At 37.5% G+C, this 22,481-nt stretch overlaps 1 protein-coding gene across 6 annotated transcripts; it reads right to left on the reverse strand.

Moving 5' to 3' along the window:
* LOC136374352 (zinc-regulated GTPase metalloprotein activator 1A-like) lies at positions 1–21,416 on the reverse strand. Of its 6 annotated transcripts, none has more exons than XR_010745886.1 (15): positions 21,261–21,416; positions 20,178–20,264; positions 19,204–19,300; positions 17,906–17,997; positions 16,819–16,878; positions 15,752–15,789; positions 12,296–12,342; positions 11,451–11,537; positions 10,618–10,662; positions 8,043–8,099; positions 5,293–5,344; positions 3,334–3,402; positions 3,167–3,232; positions 1,208–1,318; positions 1–528 (listed from the first exon to the last, which is right to left on the reverse strand). XR_010745886.1 is itself a non-coding variant. In XM_066339667.1 (15 exons), the coding sequence occupies exons 1-15, from the start codon at positions 21,361–21,363 to the stop codon at positions 455–457; spliced, it is 1,104 nt and encodes a 367-aa protein (XP_066195764.1). In that variant the 5' UTR covers positions 21,364–21,416; the 3' UTR covers positions 1–454. The 6 variants fall into 6 exon arrangements, 5 of the variants coding, with proteins under 5 accessions (XP_066195764.1, XP_066195767.1, XP_066195765.1 ...); XM_066339667.1 differs by having other exon boundaries at positions 1,208–1,337; XM_066339670.1 differs by lacking the exon at positions 21,261–21,416 and adding an exon at positions 20,942–21,095 and having other exon boundaries at positions 1,208–1,337.
* Between the last annotated feature and the right edge of the window lie 1,065 nt (positions 21,417–22,481).

The following is a 22,481-nucleotide window of genomic DNA, read 5'->3' on the forward strand; positions in this document are numbered from 1 at the left end:
TGCAAAGAGATGGAAGACAGTTTAATAGTAAACACTAAACATTTTGTACTGTGGTTACATCACTGGCAATAATCACTATTGCTTTATTCCCAGTGGAAGAGGAGGTTAGCAAGAGGGAGCACTAGGTTTAAAACATGTTTCCCACATCCCTACAGTAATGCTTCATGTAGAATGTAACAGCCTTTTGCCTATCTGCATTTCTGCTCCGTTACATGATGTTGCTGACACAGCTTCAACCAAATCCAATATAGGAGAATTGTGTTTGATTCTAGACCAAAAGAGCTAATCTTTAAGCAGTAGGTCATCCGGAATTCTTAGGAAGACTTCACAGTTTAACTGCTGCATAAACTGCAAGGGGATAGAGAAACTAATAGAGTCCATGCCATTCAGTCTTTTCTGTCACAAAATTCTTGCAGGATTAAAACAGACATTAAAACTTTTTTATAGTTTTATGTCAACTGTTTCCTTGTTCTGCTCTCACAGTGGCTATGAATACTTCTTTGATGATCTCCTTGTCCAAGTTCCTGCCTGTAAAGAGAAATAAAATACTTAACTGCATTTTACAGTGCGTTACAAAAAAGCACATACAAGTAGCTTCTTCTAACCTAATAAAATGTTTATTATATCAGTCAGTGAGAATAGCACTACTAAAATTATGACAGCGACAGATTTGAAGCTGCACAAATAAGGGAAAGGGGAGAAAGTAGATTATTTTTGGTAATAAAACACTTTGCACAGCAAAAAGAAATAAACATAAAATAGAAACACAGAACCTCAGCATGGCAAGCTTTTCAGAAACAAAACTAAATTTAAACATTTTAAAGCTTTAATTACCTTCCTTGCAGTTACTAAGTATGAAACATTCAAACTATTCCCATCACCCAATTTATAATTACAGATTTTAAAAATAACATTAAATATGCCAACAAATTTTATGAAAGCTTAGTATTATTTTATTGACTTGATTTGGTTTGATTTTGGTGGCACTAATAGGGGTAGTGTAGACTCCTCTCAGCTGCAATTTTGAACCTCTGGAGGTTTTGATGGATAAACTTTGAGAGAGGGTTATGCTCAACAGACTCACTGCACTTATTCTCGCCAGTTTAGCCTGACTGCTTTTCACTGGCCAAATCACAGGACTGTCTGTGGAAAAAAAAAAAAAACAGCTTCTTAAACTCAAACAAGGAGATGTGTAACTTCCTCTTACCAATTAGGACCAGCCTGTTTGTTCTCTTTTCATCTTCTTTCCAGGCTACGGAAGTCTCTTCCAGGTCATAGAGCTCATGGACACCTTGGACTATCACTTGATGAGATTTGCCTTGAATAGATACCAGTCCCTTATCAGAAAAATAACTGTTAGGGTATATAAACAAAACTTTAAAACTAAAATATGTAAGGGGGTGAACAAAACTTTCAATCTAGTTCAAGCAGGGAATAGTATTTCTGGCAACTATGCAACTGTTAATCAAAATAAACATATATTATCAATCAACACAGTTACTCCAAACATCCATTTTCACTTCTCCTGATTTTGTTTAAGGCTGAGAATTACACTTCACCATACTCTGCCTTCTGTTCCTCATTTGTCAGTACCTAGCCTGCTCAAGCAAAAATTAAATGCCATCATCTACTATGCCTCTTTGAATACATATATGGTGTTTGACATGGAGTCCATGAAAGCCTGCCAACAAAATTATGTAAAATGAACAAAAATACGTGATTTCAGATTAGTGCAATTAAGCTCTTATGCTCAGTATATTTACTTTTTTGAAACAGAATCTCTGAATGTTGGAGAAAGAATAAACATTAGTGAAGTAAAACAACTAGCAACAGACTTAGAAAGGATTACAGTCAGTGTGAGTCCATTAACCCATATACCAAAAGCTCTATTAAAACAGTTTTCATCACTTCATACTACAATATTCTAAAATATTTTAATGGAACACATTCTGTAAAACATGTCTTATACTTCCTGGAAGTTCCTCCCAGAATTTGCCCTAAACCAGGACACTTCCCTAAAGAAAGAAAAAGTTTAAAATATTTCATTAAATAGGTTTACATTTGACCTATTAGTTGGAATGCTAGGACTATTGCTGCCGAAAGGGTTATGACTGCAGATAAAATATAAATATAAAAGCAACAAACTTTGGAACCTGTTCTGCAATTAGCTGACTGGGGTTCACTTGCTTTGGTGTATTTGTCTGTGACTGAGGGACAGCACACATCCTATCCCAGGCCTCACATCTCATAAAGGATTAGTTTGATTCCAATGCTCAATACACCAAAAATGTGTTTGTGCATGGCATTACTGCTTTTCAGGCAGCTTCAGATACATAAGTGGCTACTCTCTTCTATTCATCAGGAAGTGGAAGATGAAGATACTCTAATTTTGATGCTGAAAAAGCAAGAAAACTTTTCTTCCAATGAAACCAGTAATCATGTTGCTATCTATGATCGTCAGCTGTTCTCAGGAAACAAACCAGAGCTTTACTTTCTTATATTTTTTATGGCCTGGCACATGACTGACTGGATTCATTTTTTTATTATTTACTTGGCTGTTTGGTATAATGAATGTAAATGAAAATAGATCGTGAACTGTCACCTCTACTCCTCTCAAAACTAGGCAATTGAAAAACACAGGAAGTGCCCATGAAGATGAATACCTAGAAGCTGTATCTTTAAAACTACAGCCTGACAATACTGTAAAAAGTTGTTAATTATGGACCACAACCACTACTGCATTCCTATGTTATGCCAAATTGAATTTCTGCATATGATGGCAACAATTTTTAGTACACCTAGGAATATACAGGATCCAATCTATATACCCCAACCCTAGATACATGAGGTGGATGGTATCTTTCAAAGCAATGGAGGTGGAAAATGAAAAGGGATTTAACTATGCCTTGATTTTCAACCCTGCTACTGATGTTTGGGGACTGTACATCTGCCCTTTCCATTCAAAGCAAGTAGGATCAATGTTTCCTCCTCTGCCAGCTGTCTCTTTCTGAGTTGTTTCATAGACAATTTACTACTCTCCAATTCACCTGCTCTGCTACAGTGATCCAGCAGCACCTTTGACAGGTCTGTAACTGACAGCACAGGGCAGTTTTCAGGTGTAAAGACAAAAAACACAAAACAAAGAAGGTGGTTATTTCTGGCTAACCTTCAGTCTTATGACATCCATGGTGTACCCAGCCTTATCTTTCACATTCTTCTCCCACAGAAGATTCTATGAAGAGAAAAAGTTGTTTCCGTAAGCAAAGTGGCATGGGATGAGTTTTTGTAAAAAGCCACAATGATTTTTTGAGTTGATAGTGATGTATTACTTACCTGAATAAAGAGATTTAAGTTTTCTTCTCTTATATTTCCTGGAACTTCAAATGTTACTGTAATTATAGCCTGCAAACAGGAAGATACACTTATTATTGGCAAACTGAATAAATATCTCAATACAGTTATTTCAAAAGGTGTTCTTTATAACTTGGCCTCATAAAAAGGCAAGTATATGACAACATCAAACTTAAAAAAAATCTTTTTGTTCTGCTCTAATTTGCTAAATTAAGCTCTACTTTTTGTTTCTGTTTGGGTGTGCACTTAGAGAACATACACAATGCTTTGAACAGTTTAATGTCATTAGCTGCTACCCTGTAATTCTTTGCTATAGAGACTATTATGATCAAGCTTTCAAATATGTTTAAGAATGCTGTGTTTTTGGCATACCAATCTTCATGACAATTCTATCAGACAAAAAATAATCAACATAGTTTTCATAAAAGGCAGCCTGTATTTGTCTCATAAGAAAAGCTTTTTATAAACAGACTATGGAGGAATAGATTCAGAAAATAAAGATGTCTGAAAGTAAGTTTTGTTCCCAAGCAACCACCAGCTAACTGCTCAAGATCAATTTTCAAAAGAAAATATGAAAATAATGCATGTAGTTTAAAATTAACAATTTATTTAAAGAAGAAATAATAAGTCTTATTTTGTCACTGTAACTGCTCAATGGTTTGGAAGAACAGAGAGAGAATTACTCCCTATGAAGCTTTCAAACAACTACATTCAGATGACTAGTCTAACTTAAGGAAAAAAAAATTAAAGCAACAAACAGCAAATGTTTGTCTAATGACCAAGTAAACTTATCTAAACAACCAAGAGCTAACACTCTGAGCAGCTTCAAAACACGGCAGAGCAAAGTTCACTGTGCTCCAAGAACAGTGCAGTTTGTTTCTGTTGACCTTCAACATGAAGATAAAAAGCACACTGTCACACAACAAGGACTTGCAGCCGACTGTGAGCTCTCTCCTCATTTATGCCTCAGATGTCTCAACAATCATCCTAAATATGTGGGTGTTAAACTAAACAGAAACAAGAAAACTAACAATGAATTCTGTCGAATGGCTCCACACTACAAAACTAACAATAATCTCCTTAATAATACAAGGATACTATAACTCACAACATTCAGGAAGGTTTCTACTTAACATTTCTACCTACTTTAAGGATCTACATTGTTAGATTCTACAACTGAGCATATTTAAAATTTTGATTAAACAAAAAACATTAAAACATTAAACACTGTCACTGTAATTATAATTAATGAACTGATTTTATATTTAATCATTAGTTCAAAAACTAAATTATAATTGCCTTTTTCTGTTTTCAAGACTAGCAACTTCACAGTTAAAATATGCAGTTCAAAAAGAAAAACACAGGCACTGTATGCATCATGTTTTACCCTGAAAATTAAATTTAATCATAGAAACTTCCTGAAGAAAGCTCAGTTTCTAAGACACCTTAAAAAAATAGAAGCTTTTACTTTTTTGCAAACACTGAGGGGGCTTGTGGCCTACGGGTGAACCCCACCCACTGAGAAACACCCCAAGAAGGACTGCGACCCACAATTCAACCAGAGAGAATTTGTTTTGGACAGAAAATGTACAGGACAGATTGGCTACAAATTTAGGACTTGTTTCTGCAAATACCTAAAAAAAAAAATTTAAAAAAGAGTAGTTCTATTTGGTTCACTAATACTCTCCATGTGAATCAACAAATTGTATGACTGGAGCACTGGAAGCTCGTAAGCTATTTTTGAAAGTGAGACTTAATACAGCCATTTAGAATCTATCTACAACAAAGCACATTCCTTTTGTGTAATCTAGGTAATCTTCCAAATACCTTAGAACACGTTACTCCCTAACTGAAACATTCTGAAATGGTAACAAAACTAGCATGCAATACTGAACAGCCCTGGTGCTGCACAAACATGAGAGCAGTATTTTTTGTAATTACCTTATCTAAATGCTCATGTGTTGTCTTTACATGCTCAAGCTTCTTCTGCAAACTGAAAATAAGTCAAGTTAAATGTCACGTTTGAGTAGGGTGGGCAAAATATCATTATTTTAAAAAAAAATCAAGTATTTAAATTTTAAAAATTCTAATATTGCACAGTGAAACTGAAATATCAAGGAAAGACTATATTCAGAATAAGCTTCAACAGTTAATTCGGTTTTAATTTCAAAATAGAAATGTTTAATTATATTTGTTTAATATAGTTAAATGTTTGTGTTAAAAAATTAGGATTTTTAAAACATAAAGAGAATTATAGTCTTGATTTGCAGTATCTTCAGCATTCAAAGCATTTATATTTCAATGAGCACAACACCCTTGATACTCCTTTGTGAAAAAAAGGCAAACTACATCACTAAAGCAAGAAAAAATGAACAACTAGAATTTATCAAGTCAATAGATGTTTTTTTAAAAAAGTTACAATAATTTGAAAATCAAGAAAAAAAGAATGTGTAAAGCTGTTGCTTGAGAGAATGAAATCTGTCATAGAATTGAAATACTATATACCAGCTTCCATTTCTCAGCTGTACAGCTCACTTCTACTATGCAGTGTGCCTGCTAACTTAAAACAGATACTCTCTACTCAATAAAGGATCTTGGAGATTTCTATTGTAAACTACTATTTAGGATCTTACTGCATCTTTTTGTGTGATGGCACAAAACTGCACTGCAGCTTTAGATTTCACATCCACATCTGTCTTGATCAATCAAGATAGCACAAAATTTTTTCAAATACTGTCTTCTGCACTGTTTCTGTTTTCTCTCGTATTGTGAATAACATCCAGAGAAGAAGTACTGTAGCACAAGTTACTGTGATGCTCTTTGCTACTTCAGAGAGATTGTCCATAAAAATCCCTCCTCCTAATTTGATGATTGCAAAATTTCAAGGTGCCTTTACGGTGGGGAAAAAAGGCAGCATCTGCTACAGAAGTAACATTTCACATTCCTACTTCTGATATTTCCTTTGCTTTGCTGTCTTATTCTCGTATTGCCCTTCACAGAATCCAGAATTCACAATGTGTTTCCTGTGATTTCAGGGTATTACAGACTACAAGGTTCTACCACACAGTCACACCAAACAGGTGTTGTATCTGTCTGCTGACAGAAATCCTTCCCACAGTATGCTGTTAAAAGAACAAATTTATTAATGCGCTGGTGTGTATTTATGTTCAAGCAGTGCTGGATGCAAAGAGTTTTTCTGCTCAGGTGATGGCACTGAAACCACCACTAATATTTTATGTATGAAATTCTGTGTTTAGGAACTAAAAATAGGGTAAGCAATTTTGCTGTGCTGAGTTCAAACATAACCAGACTTTACTTAAGTAGTCTACAATCTTCTAGGTGCTTTTAGAATTTGTCTTTAAATGCTGACATTTTAGAGTGTTTCCTCTGTTTCAATACCAAATATTGAGAAGCTCTAAAGTAACTTCTCTCTGCGTGAGATAGGAGAGAAGATTAGCCTAAGGAAAGCAATAGATTTTTTTGTCAGTTCCTTAAGAACTTTCTCAGATCTGTGGAGTGCAGCAAACCAGTAAACTTTGCAGAACACCACCTAATATTACACATAATCAGATCTAACTCTGAACTGCTGTTATCAAGAGCAATCCTTTTCTGGTTCACATCTTTTTACTCTTTTATCTCTGTTGTGTGGCTCCAGCTTTAGTCAATTAAGTTAGCTGATCCATTGTAAGAACTTGGAACATGAGTGTATGATCTGGCTTACAAACTAATAGTTATCTATAAACTCTAAAGGATATATGAGCCTCCCTCCATCTCTTTGTTTTGGATGCCTAGTTTGGTATTTCCCTGATCCTGCCATGGGTAGAAGTCTTGAAGCAAACACTACAGTATTTCACTGATCAGACAAAAGCCAGTGCCAGCAAAAAAAATCCCAAACCTATCATTTTGATAGTACCATACCAGTTCAGAGGGAAATCTCACAAGCATGTATTATCTAATAGAGGTTACTAATTTGCATGTCCTGCAATTTCTCCCTTCTGTGAACAAGGAATTTGCTCCATTCCATTATCTGAAGTGAAAAGTGTGTATCCAGGAAGAAAATTGAAGCTGATACTGCTCTCTCTTTCTCTCCTTTCCTTTATGGTTGCTACAGTACTCCTCACTCTCTTTGCTGTGCTTCAGCACACACAGTGAACAGAAAGAACTTTTCCCCTTCCTTCCCATTTCACTTCTGCACCCATGCAGGACCCTGAAGCATACATTTGGCATTAAATACCCCCAGAAATGAGAAACACAGTGACCAGAATTTGCTGTGGTACCCTGGTCCCTCATTCTTTTCTGTGAAATCTAGGGAGGCCTCCATTTCATCATGATACAAAGGAGAAAAAATTTGAAATGCTTTAAAAGAACCAGAGGAGTGTACAAATCTACTCTGATATTAAACCAAAACTTGTGTTTTGGGGAAAAAAGCCAACCAACACATACACTCTGGTTCATTAAACTTTAAGGTCAAAAAGGTTTTTGCAGGCATTTGAAGAAGAAAAGAACTCCATCTGATATTACCACTTATAAAGCAGTAATTTTTAAAATGTTGACTGTCCTGGTCTAGACTGGACAGACTAAACTAGAATTTTTAACAGAAACTCAGATGCAGATTTGAGCCAGGATCTCAGTGTGATTGTTTCATACACAGTTATTTTTTCTAATAGAACACAACAAAATTATCACCATACCTTACTCCAGATAAACTGTCAAAAGCATGTAGATCCAAGACATTAGAGAGATCAACTCTAAAGAGAGGGGAAAAAAGAAAGCTTTGTATATTTGATGTATTTAAGTTTCAGGTTTTAAAGGTGATCACTGAAGCTTCTGTTTCTTTTTTTGTCTATCAGACTAATACCATTAATACTTAGCCTTATTTTTGGAGATCAGTGGTTGACACTGTCTCCTACAAGGAAATGCTGTATTTATTTACACAATAACACGTAAGCACAGAAACAAATTTTTTTTAAAATACAGTAAAATACAAGGTATTTCCAAAAATATTATAAAATCCTTTATACTGGATGCCTGAATAATAAATTATTTTCCCTAAATGGGAAATGGAACCTTGAGCCTCTCAAGGCAGACTGGAATATATGTAGCTTATACTGACACAGTGGTAGCAAACAAAATTGAAACAACTTTATGAGGCAAGCACTAGTACTAGGAACTTCAACTCTGCAATTTGAAAAAGACAAATGAAAAATATAATACAGAATAAGCAGTACTGATCATATCTGCTTAAAGAATTGCTACCTATAAACTTGCACACATAACTTTTCTTCATAAAGCAATATTTCACTGCTAATAGCAACTGATAGCTTTTCAGATGCAGTTAATGACATGTGGCTAAATAAAAACAACAGGAGAGATCAAAAAACCGCATCTCTGGAATACAATCAGAATCATTAAACTTTTACATTCGACAGTAGCTGCACCAAACAGCCTCTAAGATAAAAGATTTATAATGGAGTTCACAAACAACTCCTGTGTAAAATTCATGACCAGCTCAGTCAGTTGTTCTCAGCAGTGCTCTAAGAAATCACATAGTAACCCTCCCTTCTAAATGTGGGCTTTTGAGGAACAAACCCTCCTTTTTAAAAGAGTATGTCATAAAATAACATGCCAATAAATTACTTTTGTGCTTATTTCACATCTGGAATGTTTAATAATGGAAGAGACCCCATGCACTGATTACGGAAGAATATTTACAAGTAAAAAAGAGTTGTCATTGAGGACTGAATCTGAGGCCCACTTTTACCTCACATCCAAAACATAGTGCTAGCAGTCATCAGACACCATACAGTATGCAAAGAGATCACATGTTGGATCTCCCCCTAATGGACATTTAAAACACAAATCATGTAGCTCAGTATCTTCTTCAAATTTGGTCCTACCTGATCACCCAACAACAGCAAGCATTTTTCTCTACAATTTCCAACTACATTTGCCAATAACTTTAAAAACCCAAGTATCTTTTATTAAGGTTATGACTGTTACCTTCCCTTTAAATTTGCTTAAATTGAAAACCTATATTTTATGAACATTGACCACAATAATCCAATAACTGATGTAAAAGTGCACAAACCAACAGTCTGGAAGATACACTGCTCTCCTAATGCAAGTACAATATCCATTTAAGTGCTTATTAAAGAAGAAATCTGAGTCAGAATTTCAATTAAAAATAGCAAAACCAGTGCAGTAATTTTCGTTCTTGGAAGCTCCTTCCACTGCTTTCAATGTCATTTTGTAGGAACAACTTATTGGCAGCAGCAATGAGAATAATATTTGAGGTGACAAAATAGATGGAAAACACTGTAGTGCACATGACCAATTGTTAGCTCAAAACCAACGTGTCCTTGCAAGCTGCTTTTCAGTCACAAGGTTGGTTAGCAGTGTATCTTTGTGGCCAAGAATGCCAAAAGTGTCCTGAGGTGCCTTAGGAAGAGCAGTGCTCAGCAGTTCATGGGAAGAGACTCTGTGAGTTCATGGGAGAAGCCCTACAACCCAGCAGCTCAGGATCCTGCCCATCCTGTCAGCTCTAGTGAGGCTGTGCCTGGAGGGCTGTGCCCAGTTCTGGGCTCCTCAGCACAGGGGAGGCATGGAGCTCCTGGAAGGAGTCCAGGGGAGGGCAACAAAGATGTTTAGATGACAGGAGCACTTTCCTCACTAATGAGGAAAGGCTGAGTGAACTGCTCAGACTCAAAAAGATGACTGAGAGGGGACCTCCTCAGTGTACAGAAGTACCTGAAGGGAGGATGTCAGAGCATGAACCAGGCTCCCAGTGCTGCCAGGCAACAGGACAAGAGGGAACAGGTGGAAATCGACACACAGGAAGCTCCACCTGAACATGAGCAAGAACTACTTGGCTGTGTGAGTGACCAGCACCGGAACAGACTGACCAGAGAGGCTGTGGAGTCTCCCCCATGGGGGATATTTCATAACCATCTGGACACAATCCTGTGCCATGTGCTCTGGGGTAACCCTGCTTGGCAAGAGAGTTGTACAAGATGACCCACTGTGCTCTCTTCCAACCTCACTCATTCTGGGATTCTGTGATATGAATACCAGCAAAGAAAAATACAAACGAAAAATACACTTTTAATTCCCCAAATATTTTTTCTGAATGCTTATTCATAAAATAAATATTTGACTTAATATTTCTAATTCAGTAATTTTCCTTGAAGAAAGCTGGTTTAATAGAACACTTCAAACTGTCACAAAACAATCAGGATCTAGTACCTAGTAATAGTGGCCATTTAATACCTTGATCTTTGCGTCTCTAGAATTTTAACAAGTCCATTTATTGACCTAAAATAAAACAGAAAAATCATTAGTTAGATGAAAACAGCTGTGATATATTGTTTGAATATGTTAACCATGTACAGCATCATGTGAAATAGCACCCCAGCTCTGTTATCAGCTTGTTAAATAACTATCAGTTATGGGTTAAGATATTTGGTTTCCACTAACACCCAGGGAACTTCACAAGTTCTGACAAGGTACCACCAGTGAGAACAGCATTTTCCAAATCCAAAGCTATTCATGAAACACTGAGCATAGTCTAAGCATTTATATTTTCTTATTTCAAACAACTAGTACAGTTATAAAGTATTTTAAAATTTTAATGCTTAATTTGGCTTATCATGATATTAATAGAAAAAGGCAATGTCTTCAATCATTAATTTGATTCAGACCATTGGTTCTTTTATCCCATGATAATTGTGTGGGACTTCTTCCACATAACTGTGCATTTGCTAGTGAACTCATATTTACCAGCAGATTTTTTTCCACTTCTGCTAATTCTCAAAAGTGCAACAGCTGCTCAGTAACATAAAAACATAAACACTTAAGACAAAGGCCTGTCCTTAGTACATAACATCAATTCTTACCTAGATAGACCAAATGCTAAGATTGTGTAAGTACATAAAAGTACTGGAATACCTTCAGCAACAGCCAGTCTCTTTTCACTTATAAACTTATCATTTTGTGTCAATCTAATAATGAGATCTAATTTCTATTCTAACACCAGTAAAGAACTATGATTAGATTAATTTTTGAGGCAGTACAGTGTCACAGTTATGCCATAAGTTTCATACCTCACAGATGTTCTGACTTTATTCAATTCTTCCTCTGAAACCAAATCTGTTTTATTGATGATTACAAGATCAGCTAATGCAACCTGCCTGTGTATTAAGAAAAAAAAGAGAGAAAAAGACATCACTGACAAACAAATATTTTATCTGTAAGGCAAAAAAATTATCTCTCCTATGGCCCAAAAAGATAGTATGAACATTGTTAGTACAGAAGGGCAAACATTAATCAAACTAGAACATCATGGAGAATGATTAAAGTGCTACTGACTTTTCCTTAATATGTTCTGTGCCCTAACAGATCAAATAAAATTTGATTGATTCTTTTGCTAGATTTTTCTATTTTAGGTTGTTTTGTTTGTTTCTTTGTTGGCATTTTTTCATGTCATCTAATCCAAAGTGCTTAGTGATTTAACAACTTTACAAACTTTACAGTTTGCCTTGCATGTGGTCCTTGTAATGTGATACTTGAAGTCTCTTTGCTTTATGGAGACTTCAATTGTTACAACTACCGTTAATTATTGTGGCTCCACATTTATTACAAAGTATTCCTCCATCTCCATTTCTGCTTCAAACATGATAGAGACCCTAACAGGAAACTTTTCATTCTTTCAACACAAGTGTTTCTCATTCAACTAAAAAAAAATCCCATCAGTATTAAAATAGAAGAGTCAGTCCTTGGCAGAAAGATCAAATGAAACATGAAGTTACTTTTCCACTTTTCCATATTTTACCTCATTACACCTATCTTCCTCAGTATTCACAAAGCAGGAGAAAAAAGGCCTTTAAAAGAACCCATTTCCCATGAACTTTTATATAATGCAATTCCTAATTTGATTCTACATCCATACCTAGATGCTTCATTGATAAGGCCTTCTGGTTTCTCCTCTGTCAAGTGCTGAACAAAAATGAAAAGAACTGGATTAAACATATTCAAATTAAATTCAAATTCATTTGCAATTAAAGAAAGCCAAACCAAATTCAGCTGAGGTTTGTTTTCCAACAAGGTATTGAGGAAGATGACATCTAGAATCTTTCTGTTAAATGATAGTGAAAAAGTACATTTATACATTCACCATTACAGAGATTTATAATTGGCACTGGCTTAAAGTAAATTCTTCTAAATAATTTTATTATTTATAATGCTAAAGAGTTGGAAAACTTAATAATATTTAAGTTTTAAAAGAAATAAATAATATTTATTTTAATTATTTTTCAGCTTTACAGTGAAATAGAGAAGTCACCATGACATACAGTAACAATGAAAAAATGTATCTGGAAGAAAATGAAGGCTCAGTAATTTTACATACGAGTGTGAACTCAACTAACTAACAAAACAGACTAGGCTTGCAATACAGTACTTCATATACGTAACTTTGCACTCTTTTTCTCTGGAAGACTATACAAGACAAACTGTACATTGACAGTAAAAACTGCTAACTTTTTCCAGGTTTTTGTGAATAAACCACTACTCTTTGGCAAGTTTGTCCAAGACCAGAAGCTACAGAAGTTTCCGTATCACCTCCACTTCTCTAGAGTCTTCACAGAAGAGTTGGTAAAAGGGACAAAAAAAATCTGCATCTCGAGCAGCAGCATAACATTTATGAGCACAAACCCTTACTTAGCTTAGGCACACCAGCACTGAGGCAGCAAAGGTCTAGCTACAAGTTATTTTCTCCCCACTCTGCCATGGAGGCAGCAATCTCTTGGAGAGAAATGTCACAGACATCTGCAGGAAGTAAAACTTCAGACTGATGCTGTAATATTAGTAAGAACTTGCTTACTTCTCTGGGAAGGTAGAGCCCTGAGCATTCCTTCATCAGCTCCAAATGTATCAGGAATATTACTTCAAAGTTGCAGTTTCAAGTTACAGAAATACTAAATTTAAAGTGGAATCGATTGTCATGGGAAATATATACATTTTAAAAAACCTAGAAAATTTTCTTTTCTTCATTCGAATTATGAGGCATCTAACAGTATTTTACTTGAAAAACAAAAATAGGTTATTGTATATTGTGAGTCAATCATGTAAAAAGAAACTATACTATTTCCTGATTGTGCTCAGCCTAAGCAGCGCATATCAACAAGATAACTCTCAGGAACCTCTCCTCTGACCTTTTCTCTGTAATCCTCTGTGTACTGATTCTACTCAATTAATCTTTAGGTTTGTTGCCCTGAAAAGAACAGATGTCAGTAGTCCAGATGTCAGGTCCTGGAAGGTGACAACTGTAACTTCAACTGTTCAACTATTTGCCCTCAGTTTAATCTTTCTGATTAAAGAAATTAGTATTTCAGACTGCTGTGTGACAAACCTGTTAGAGTGATAACCCATGGCATCAATTACCACTTCAGTTTCAATTTGGCTCACTGGTCAGGGGGATGTTTGTCAGCTTTTCATGTGAAAGGTTGGTTCTTTGAAGCATGACAGACTTAAATTGCTGCCCATTATCTCAATGTCATTAGCTGTACGGCTTTCAAAGTTCTTTAAATAATAAGCAGCTGTAGAGGTCAGGCTTTGCAATCAGAGAAACTAAACAAGTTAGCAAATCCTCTTATACAAAGCAAAAGTTGTTTACTTAGTACACAACTGAGAAAGTCTGAAGTTCCTACTACTCTGAGTAGATGTCAGTGTTTTACAAGTTTACTGATTAGATAATGTATGTTTTGAGTTGCCAAACGTAATAGTAGATGGGAAATTTCAATGTTTCAATACATTTTGGTGTTGTTTCTTATGTATTACTTGAAAGTCTAATATTTAAAAAACTAATTTTCAAACAGTAATATTAGTGCTGCTGCATGCAACACAATTATATGTGATCTAATTCAATAATTCAGCACTGCATGAAGAAAAAGATAAACAGAACAACATTCTTGCAAGCAATAAAACACATCTGAATTAGTATGAGGGAACCCAGCTGACAAGGGGCTGACCTAAAACATGATATGAATTCTAGGGATTGTACAGCTGATTTAGAAGATGGTCCTGCTTGGAAGGGCAAATCACCCCCTTCCCCTCACTCTTCTACCAACTTCTCCACAAAAGTTCTTGCAGAACACAATGGACATAACTCGCCAAACTGGCTTGCCATGAGGTTAGTTTCATTCTTTCCAGTCCAACACAAACCAATGAGAGGATAGGGCAGCTACCCTTTTGGTAAATCAGCTATTAGATAAGCACAAATGAAAGGACAAATGCAAGTAACCCAAACAAAACAAAATCTTGAATAGGAAGAATCACTCTCTTATTTTTAAACCATTATTGTTCCGAACCATCTGCAGCCATTGTAAATGCGGAAGTATTAAAAACACTTCCACAGCATGGAATTTTTATATGATTAAGGAATTTTTTTCTTATGGTCACTTTTTTTTGAATCCTGCAAAAATCAATACCCAACCAAAGCAGTAACCTCCTAAGCTATTAAGTTGCAAACAGTTATATTTACACCCACCTATTACAGAAAAAAAAAACAAAAAAAAGCTGAACTATTTGATTTAATCACAATTTTTGCTGACCTAAGCTCACTGTTATATATATCTGTTCTTACACTATACTTTGCATACAGATTACTGTAATACCTTCTTTTTTTGTCTGCTTCCATATAGAATTTTAACGTGAAGCAGTACCAGGACACTTGTGCTCTCATTTTTGCCCACCACAGCTGCCATTACATTAGTACCCTGCCCTAACTCAATTGTTATCACACTGGTATAAGATACCTGTTCTTATACTCTCCTTTCGAGTAACACAGACCAGTGACCAATTTCTCCATTATTTTTTACAGTAATCCAAATGCCTATTTGGATTAAAAGCAAGATTCCTGAGTGAAGAGATAGAACTAGAAGGAATCAAGTACTTAGCTGTAAGAGACAGAAAGAAACTTCCAGAGATACTGAAGGGTTTCATTTGCAACCTTGGGAGATGCTTGGATTGATGTGACAGTAGGGGTACACTGACATTACGTAGAGAAATTATAAACTTATGTTCCTATAATTGCAAATAAGAGTATGCCTTGGGTTAGTGGAAACTGTATTAGGTAAGATGGTGAAGAGTTTTATAGTGCAGCAATGTAATTTATAGAGGCAACCTGGCAACTCTTGACAGAATGTTGCTGTGTCTGTAAGAATCTGAATTCCTGGGAATATCAGTACTTCCCTGTGCCCATTCAAAACATAGTAATAATGAAATACATCCACATTCCATGTAAGAATTACAGCTATTGTTAAAATTAATTAATCCACATGAACGTTAATGCAACAGCTGTTCTAATGCTGCCATTTTAAATCGTGTAACAAACCTAGTAACTTACCTGCAATCCATGCTTTGCATCAACAACAGACACAATACCTAAAAGAAAACATTAAAATGGAATAGAAATGTGCTGAAATCAGCTGACAGTTTAGCAACTCACAAATCTGCTGTACAAAGGTAACAGTATCAGCACATTTACCACTAGTTATAATAAACTGGAAGCATTGAAAGTATCTGAAGATTAAACTTGTTACCTGAATATTTTTTTTATTTCTTGTCATATCTGTGGTAGTAAAATGTCAACAGAACCAGGTGAGATAAATTCTCACAAAGTAGATGGCAAATCTTCCACAAGAGGAAATTGGCTGAGGTAGGCTTTTACAGAATTCTGAAACAAATTAAGGGACTGACTGACATATGCAGCCATTCTGATGGTAAATGACCAGGAATTTGCAAGTCTCCAGCAGAAATTCAGGAAGTTCTTTCTTACTGAATTCAGTGTTTCCTTCCTTGGCTAGATGGGTATTTCACAGACTGGCCAAAATGTGAGTAGGGCATTTTTTAAGCCAAAAAGTAGTTTCTTTCTACACGTAAAAAATTGCTTTTTAACTCCATGTAGTGATGATATATCTTTCAGTAATCTCAGGCTTTTATAGGAACACAGCAAATGTTAGAGCCAACAAGTACAATAGATGAAGAAAGCAGAAAACAAAAGGCACAAACATCCAGGTGTTGACAAGTTATGAATTCAGAAGAATAGGAAACCCTTTAGGAAACACAACATTGAGGAGAAGGGGGGGAAGGAAGAAAGAATAGCTAATGAAAGAAATAGCTAATGAAATTCCCCCCCTTAAATCACAATCAAGAGCTCTCCATATCTGATCCCGCAGAAAAGCACTACACAAATTTTGTTGAATTTAGCAAGATGAAACATCTCACCAAGTACATAAACAAGCATGAAAATAAGCAGGGATACCTCTGAACAAATTTGGCAGTATGAAAATCAAGTTCATACATTCCTAACATTTTCTGAAACCTTGCCTTAAAACACCAAGAATACATTACTCCAATGTATTTCAGATATGAAAAGCCAATAACACAAGAAAATAAGCTTGCACTTCTTACCATCAAGATAGATGTCACTTCCCAGCTCAGAATCAACCCAGAACATGGAGGCCACAGCTCCTAAGAAGTATATATTCAGTTGCAAAATTGAGATTTTTCCAGTAAACTACATACATTGAGGTATTTCACAGAAAAACTGTATTTATAGTGCTAACAATAAGATCAGCAACTAAAGTCATTACAACACCTAAAACTGTCCACGTGCAGTGATAAGATGCAGTCCTTCAAACACCACTCTGTATCAGACCCAAAAACCTGTCAGTTGTTCTAGAGCTTACTCATGCAAGATATAGCAGGAACCACAACTTGAAATTGTTTTCTGGTATCTATTGATTTTTTTTCCAAAAAGCTTAATAGTTTTCCAATTTGACTCAAACAGAATTTGTGTGTAACAGAGGCCAAATCAATGTCCTGTCCTTTGAAGAAAATTACTTTATAATGACAACTATTTAGCTTTGAGCTGGAAAGCACCAGTCTCCTAAAGGCGAAACAATTGAATTTCTGATAAGAATTTCCTTCCCTCTCCATCTACAACAGATTTTTAATGTGGATGGTTTAGAGAAAACTGTTTTGTATAGCTATTCCTAACATGAGCTCAAGTTTCAACACCTTTTTATAATAATTATTACTCAAGAGCAGAGAAGGATTATTAAGATATATTACTGCTCTTTAAGAAGAATGTACTAGTCTGTTTCACACAACCAGTGTAACAACAGACACTAACTATTTAGACTTTAAAAGACGGAACGTAGAACATCAAAAGTTTACTGAAAACTACTAGTTTCAGGGTATGATTCTCTTTGATAGGCCGAGTGTCTTCTCTAAATGGAAATAAATTTTAGCTGGATTTTTGCTAAGCTTTTGATTCAATTTAGAGCAAGTTCAAGAAACAGAACCCAACCAAACACACAACCTCATATTTGCACCTTAACCTGTTGACTGGAGTCAATACAACCATCAAAGCACAGGTGCCTGACAACTCACCACTTTATATTACAAGTATTGAAGTGAACTAACTGGTGAGCAAATAAGCAGTTCATAAAAACAGAATAATTGTCATGGTTATGAAAATTGTAAGGTGAACTACCTGGATCTGCCAAACCAGTTGTTTCTAACAATATATAGTCAAATTTTCCTCTCCTTTGCATCAGGTTCTCAATTGCTTTCACACCATTGTCCCTGTAAGAAGAAACAATTAAACCTGAGAACAGAGAAAACAAGCTAAAGCATGTATTTAAATGTATCTTTTGATGCAGAACACAGCATCAGTATCATCAAAGCAAAAGTTCTAAGTCACGACATTTGCAGACTTACAGTCTACAATGAAAATTTAGTTATCTTGCAGGTATAGTATTAGGCAAATTTTAGTTTTCTGTTTCATTTTAGTCTGAAAATAGTATTAGCCTAATCCCACCGGGTGACTTAAAGATTTGTTTTCAAACACTAAACAACCTGTAAAAGACAGTAGGGCTTTGTAGATATGTAACTATTTGGTTTGGTAGCTGGTATTACAGAAACAATGGGTGAGGTAGAAGTGAAGCAAGTTGCCCTGCCTTTCTACCCAACCTACACCAAGACTAACATGTGCCATTTACTTAAAACAGAGCTGATGAAGTCGGCCTGAAGCAGAAATGTATAGCATTTATATAAGAAACCAATGTATATAAAACATAGCAGCAAGACACCCCAGAACAACACAATCCAGTAAGATCTTATTCAATAGGTGTTTACTAACAGGAGCTTTCACTTACTACCTATTACTATTTAAGGCATAAAACCAGTTCTCCCAAATTTTCAGGACAAACAGGCCATGGACCTTTATTTACAAACTTAGCACAAACAATTCAGCATTGAAACAAACAGGGTAAAAAACGTATCAGAGAAACAAATACTCTCTTGCTTCTTAACATGACCCTCAGCTTACAGATTTGGATATTGTGTTTCATTAGGTCACAAAAGGTTTTCCATCCTTTTTGATGAATACAATACTGAAGCAGTAACCAATGTACAAAGAAAGAGCAAAGTAAGTATTTCATAAGGAAATTGGGAAACCAGAGTCCTACTTCCAGCCTACCTGAATCTTCAGCTCTCTACATGGAAGCATATAATACTGACAATAGAGGGAGAGATCCCTACCCTACCATACCACAGTGATGTTTAAGTTGGGATTTAGATTACTTTCTGAAAGACACCAAGTCCAAATCCAGTATGGCAGGAACAGAAAATAAATTTCCACCTCCCAAATTCCAACTGTTGTTTCATCTCACAAAAGAACTCTCAATCAATTCTAGAATCAGTTGCAGGAATCAAATCCTGGATGTCTCCTCCCTTCCTCAATTCCCCACGATATACACTGTAGGAACAGGTACAACAGTCCTTACTTACTTTACTGAACAGCACAAGCAGCCATTTCTGAGCTCCAGCCATTCCTCATAGAGTTCTCCCCCTTGACTGATTGCCAGAGATTTCTCCAAGGCACTTCCTGAAAACACAAGTAGTGCTATATTTTTAATCTACAATCTTGCATAGGCATAAAAATGCTTATAAGAGAGAGATATGTGGATTACACTCTTTTCTCCTGAGACCACGCTTCTGACACACGCTTAAGAAATTTTTATTTTCCATTTTATGAGAAATTTGAAAGCCAAGACAAAGCTGATTCCACAAAGATCAAACACCCACTGGATGATGGCACATCATACATGCCACAAACTTTGCTATAAGAAAGAGACACAGCCTGAGCCTCCCTATCTAATAAAGGCTCTGTCTGTATGTTTTATTTTAGGCTCTGTGACCACAAAAAAGTGAACACAGATGATCTTTCATCACTTTGTTGATGAAAACAAACAAATAAAAGGCCCCCCACCAACACAGTGTAAACAATGTAAGCTTCTGACTATGGCATAGATACGAAATTATAGCTAGAGCAATTAAAAATCCTGAAAGCAAAGAGCTCAAAGAACCATAGTCATCAAGCACACATCTCCCCATTTTCTTGGTCCAGGACAATTTGTGATCCACAAATGGCTGAGGGGAAAGGAAATAAAAGAAAATATTAGCTACCAACATATTATTTTAATTTCCATTTACTTGAAACTGAGTGGGACAAATGGAGGTATAGCACTTCCAACAGGGTTGTTATTTACTTTACTCTCAGGGCCTACATTTATGTCCAAAACAGATTAATGCGTGTCACTATTGTATGAAAACCAGCAAAAAGACTTTCTGCCCTTCTGAAGAACATAAGGTGTGTTAATAATTTCACTAATGGGTTTAAAATTACAACAGTCTTGGTTCCCGGCGGTTTCATGTACTTGTCATTTTGTGTCAAAAAGAAAGGTTTTTGCACTTTTACATACCTTCCCCGAATTCGTTCAGAATAACTGCTATTCTTTTATTATGCTGTTCTGTCAGTATGTAATTTAGAAGAGTTGTTTTTCCAGCTCCTAGAACACAGAGCATATTTCTATTAAAATGTAAAAAAACCTCACATAAATGTTTTAAAAAAACCTAAATACTGTTATGCAAGCACACACACACACTTCAAGCAAATCTCTCCTAAATAGGAGTCTTCATTCTAGTATCCCACGTTCTATTCTAATGATGTAAAAATTAATTTGTAGACATATTTGACCCCACAGAACTATCAGGGCATTAAATATCAGTATTAAATGACTCACAGTTTCTCCATTCATTAAGTGTCAGCACTTGATAAACTTATAAGTTCCCTACTAACTGGGGAGTCTTCCTACAAAACTTTTATGCTTCTCTTAACAAAAGGCAACACTCAATCTTCTCCCTCTTACTGCCTTTTCTGACCAGTTTTGTCAACAGTAACCACGGATGTGCTAATTCCCTTTAAAAGGGGCGTTGTTAAAAAACGTGTTCGCACCCTCCGCGACACTACCTCAGGAGCAGTTTCATCCCATGCACAAGATCACAGAATTGTTAAAGGCGGACGGGATCATCTACCCCAAACCAGGTGACCACTGTAACTACGGCGCCTCCACTACTTGTCAAGAGGTTTTTGTTTTGTTTTTTTTTTCCTGCAACAGTGCAATGCAGTACAAAGTTACAACTTCCAGAACGGCGACGGCGATCCTAAATTTAACCAGATCCTTACCGTCCGTAACTGCGAGTAGCACACACTAACTCTCCTGGTCGAGGGGAAAAACGCCGAACCTCACGTTTTTCAGACTGCAATGCACTCTGCATTTAACTGAGCCAAATACGCTGCACTCTTCTGACGTTAAGCGGCGAAGAGCCGTCTGTCAATCATGACCTGAACGCTGAAAGCAGGGTGGCAAAATCAGCACCGGGTGCTTACACTGCTGCTGACCCGGCCCGTGTGGCGGCGGCCCCCGGCCCGCAGCCCCGGCCGCGCTCTGCCGGGCCTTCCCCATCTGCGCGCAGTCCCTGCCGGCGCCACTCCCGCTCCTCACCCAAATACCCCGTGATGATCGTCACGGGGATCTTCCTGCCGGCGCTGCCATCGCTCTGCTCCGCGCCTATCGGCACCAGGTCGGGGCAGTCTTCGTCCTCCATGGGCCCGCACGGCCCGGCCCGGCCACCGCCGCCACGCGCCCGGCGTCGCGCGGGGGGCGTCACCGGAGTGGCGTCATCGGAGTGGCGTCATCGAGTGACGTCACGCCCCCGCGCGGGGTTCTGCGCAGGCTCCGCCCGGGGTGGGCGGGGCGATGGCAATCAATGAGATGTTCGGAAGGCGGGGTGTTAAAATGGCTTGGGACGGGTGAGGGGGAGCGGGAGCTTTGGGATCCGTGCTCGAGCGGCAACGTCGGTGATTGTATGCGCCAGTGTCCTTACTCGAGCGGGGACGTCGGTGATTGTGTGCGCCAGTGTGCTTGCTCGAGCAGGGACATTGGTGATCGCCTGGCACAGGTGTGGGTCAGACGGTTCTTGAGTATCTACGGTGAGGGAGATTGCACAGCCTGTCAGGGCAGTCCGTTCCGGTGCACGGACACCCACACAGTAAAAGCTGTTCCTCATGCTTAGGTGGAAGTTCAGCAGTTTCTGCCTGCTGTCCTATTGCCTGGCACTACCACCTCTTGGCACTCGCAGACACTGGTAGGCACCGATGAGGTCCCCTCTCCTCAAGGGGTTGTTTCTTCCCCCTTGAGTCTGAACGGGCTCAGCTCCCTCAGCCTTTTCTCGTCGGAGATGCTCCCCTTTAATCGCCTCTCTGTCGGGCCTGCTCCAGGGGCTCCATGTCTCTTGTCCTGAGGAGCCCAGAAGCGGACACAGCGCTCCAGGCGTGGCCTCACCAGGGCTGAGTGGAGGGACTGGGTCACTTTTCCTGACCTGTCAGTGTTTTTCCTAATGTCCCCAGGATCCCTTCTCGGCCACAGGGACACTGCTGGCTCGTTGTCCACCAAGACCCCCAAGCCTGGTTCAGACACACAGGAGCACTAAAGGAGTCCCAGTGTGAGTAACAAACACAGTGCAGGGTGCGTGTGCTATCATCTATCTGTAATCAATTCATCAGCAAGGCGAGTGTTGGTTTTCTCTGCTCTCCTTTAGGGACTTGTGAGGGGGCACAGGCGGTTAATTTTAACCACTGTTACTGGCTACCCAGCTTTTTGTGGGCCACAGGTTTAGCAAATGGGCATCACATGTTCCATTTCTCCATGTCAGAAGGTGTAAAT

This window comes from Sylvia atricapilla, chromosome Z, assembly GCF_009819655.1.
Source record: "Sylvia atricapilla isolate bSylAtr1 chromosome Z, bSylAtr1.pri, whole genome shotgun sequence".
In the NCBI taxonomy this organism is placed as follows: domain Eukaryota; kingdom Metazoa; phylum Chordata; class Aves; order Passeriformes; family Sylviidae; genus Sylvia; species Sylvia atricapilla.

What these genes read in the sequence shown, in the direction of transcription:
- LOC136374352 (XM_066339667.1), bottom strand. Translation starts at nt 21,363, where the DNA reads ATGGAGGACGAAGACTGCCCCGACCTGGTGCCGATAGGCGCGGAGCAG. An exon ending in AAAGTCAGAACATCTGTGAG is followed by an intron (nt 10,663 to 11,450) that starts GTATGAAACTTA and finishes GTTTTATTTTAG; the next exon opens with GTCAATAAATGGACTTGTTA. An exon ending in ACTTAAATCTCTTTATTCAG is followed by an intron (nt 3,233 to 3,333) that starts GTAAGTAATACA and finishes TTCTCTTCATAG; the next exon opens with AATCTTCTGTGGGAGAAGAA.